Genomic DNA, 682 nt, shown 5'->3' with positions numbered 1-682 from the left:
GGGGGCGGAGAGAGAGAGAGAGAGAGAGAGAGAGAGAGAGAGAGAGAGAGAGAGAGAGAGAAAGTTGTGAGCAGCCGGTCTACAAGAGCATTGATAGAGAGATAGAGTGAAAGAGGAGAAGAGCGAGAGACGGGTGGGAGGGAACGATCCGGTGTAAAAGGAATCTCAACCCATTTCCAAGGAGAATCCAGTTGTCAGGATGAGTTACTGCACCAACGCGCCCATGGTCACGCACACTTGCGAGACTCTTCTTAGCAAGTGCGAAATCCCGATCATCGACCTCGCTCACATGGGTGAGTAGCTTTTTTGGATCTATACGTCTGCACGTCATGTCTCGCATCCGACCGATCGCGCGCGCGCGCACGTTCGCTCGCTCGCTTCGCGGAAACACGGGCGTGATTTTACGAGAATGACAATTTTGAAATTGTTTATGAACGCGTGGCGCCGCAGCAGACGTCTTTCATGTTTCCCCAATAAAAGAACGTCAGACTCGGACTGGCTCGGATTCCGATGAAAGATCTTGCTGATGTCACAAGCCGGTCAGAGGTCGGCTTGATGACGAAATTTAATGGTTTGACAAAATTAGATTAACATAGAGGCCCTATGATTCATACGAATGATTTTATTAAAATTCTATGAGAGACTCTGTAAATATTAATATATATACATATATATATATATA

At 46.8% G+C, this 682-nt stretch overlaps 1 protein-coding gene across 1 annotated transcript in view; it reads left to right on the top strand.

The window, feature by feature from the left end:
- The first annotated feature begins 12 nt into the window (after positions 1–12).
- The window catches only part of LOC108685529 (UPF0676 protein C1494.01), a 19,760-nt gene continuing 19,090 nt past the window's right edge, over positions 13–682 (top strand). Inside the window, exon 1 of the mRNA XM_018190368.1 lies at positions 13–293. Coding sequence (XP_018045857.1) covers positions 200–293 — 94 coding nt within the window. The 5' untranslated portion in view covers positions 13–199. The remainder of the gene's footprint in view (positions 294–682) is intronic.

The sequence above is a fragment of the Atta colombica genome, unplaced genomic scaffold (assembly GCF_001594045.1).
Source record: "Atta colombica isolate Treedump-2 unplaced genomic scaffold, Acol1.0 scaffold153, whole genome shotgun sequence".
NCBI classification, from domain to species: domain Eukaryota; kingdom Metazoa; phylum Arthropoda; class Insecta; order Hymenoptera; family Formicidae; genus Atta; species Atta colombica.
This window is presented reverse-complemented; position numbering and strand designations above follow the sequence as displayed.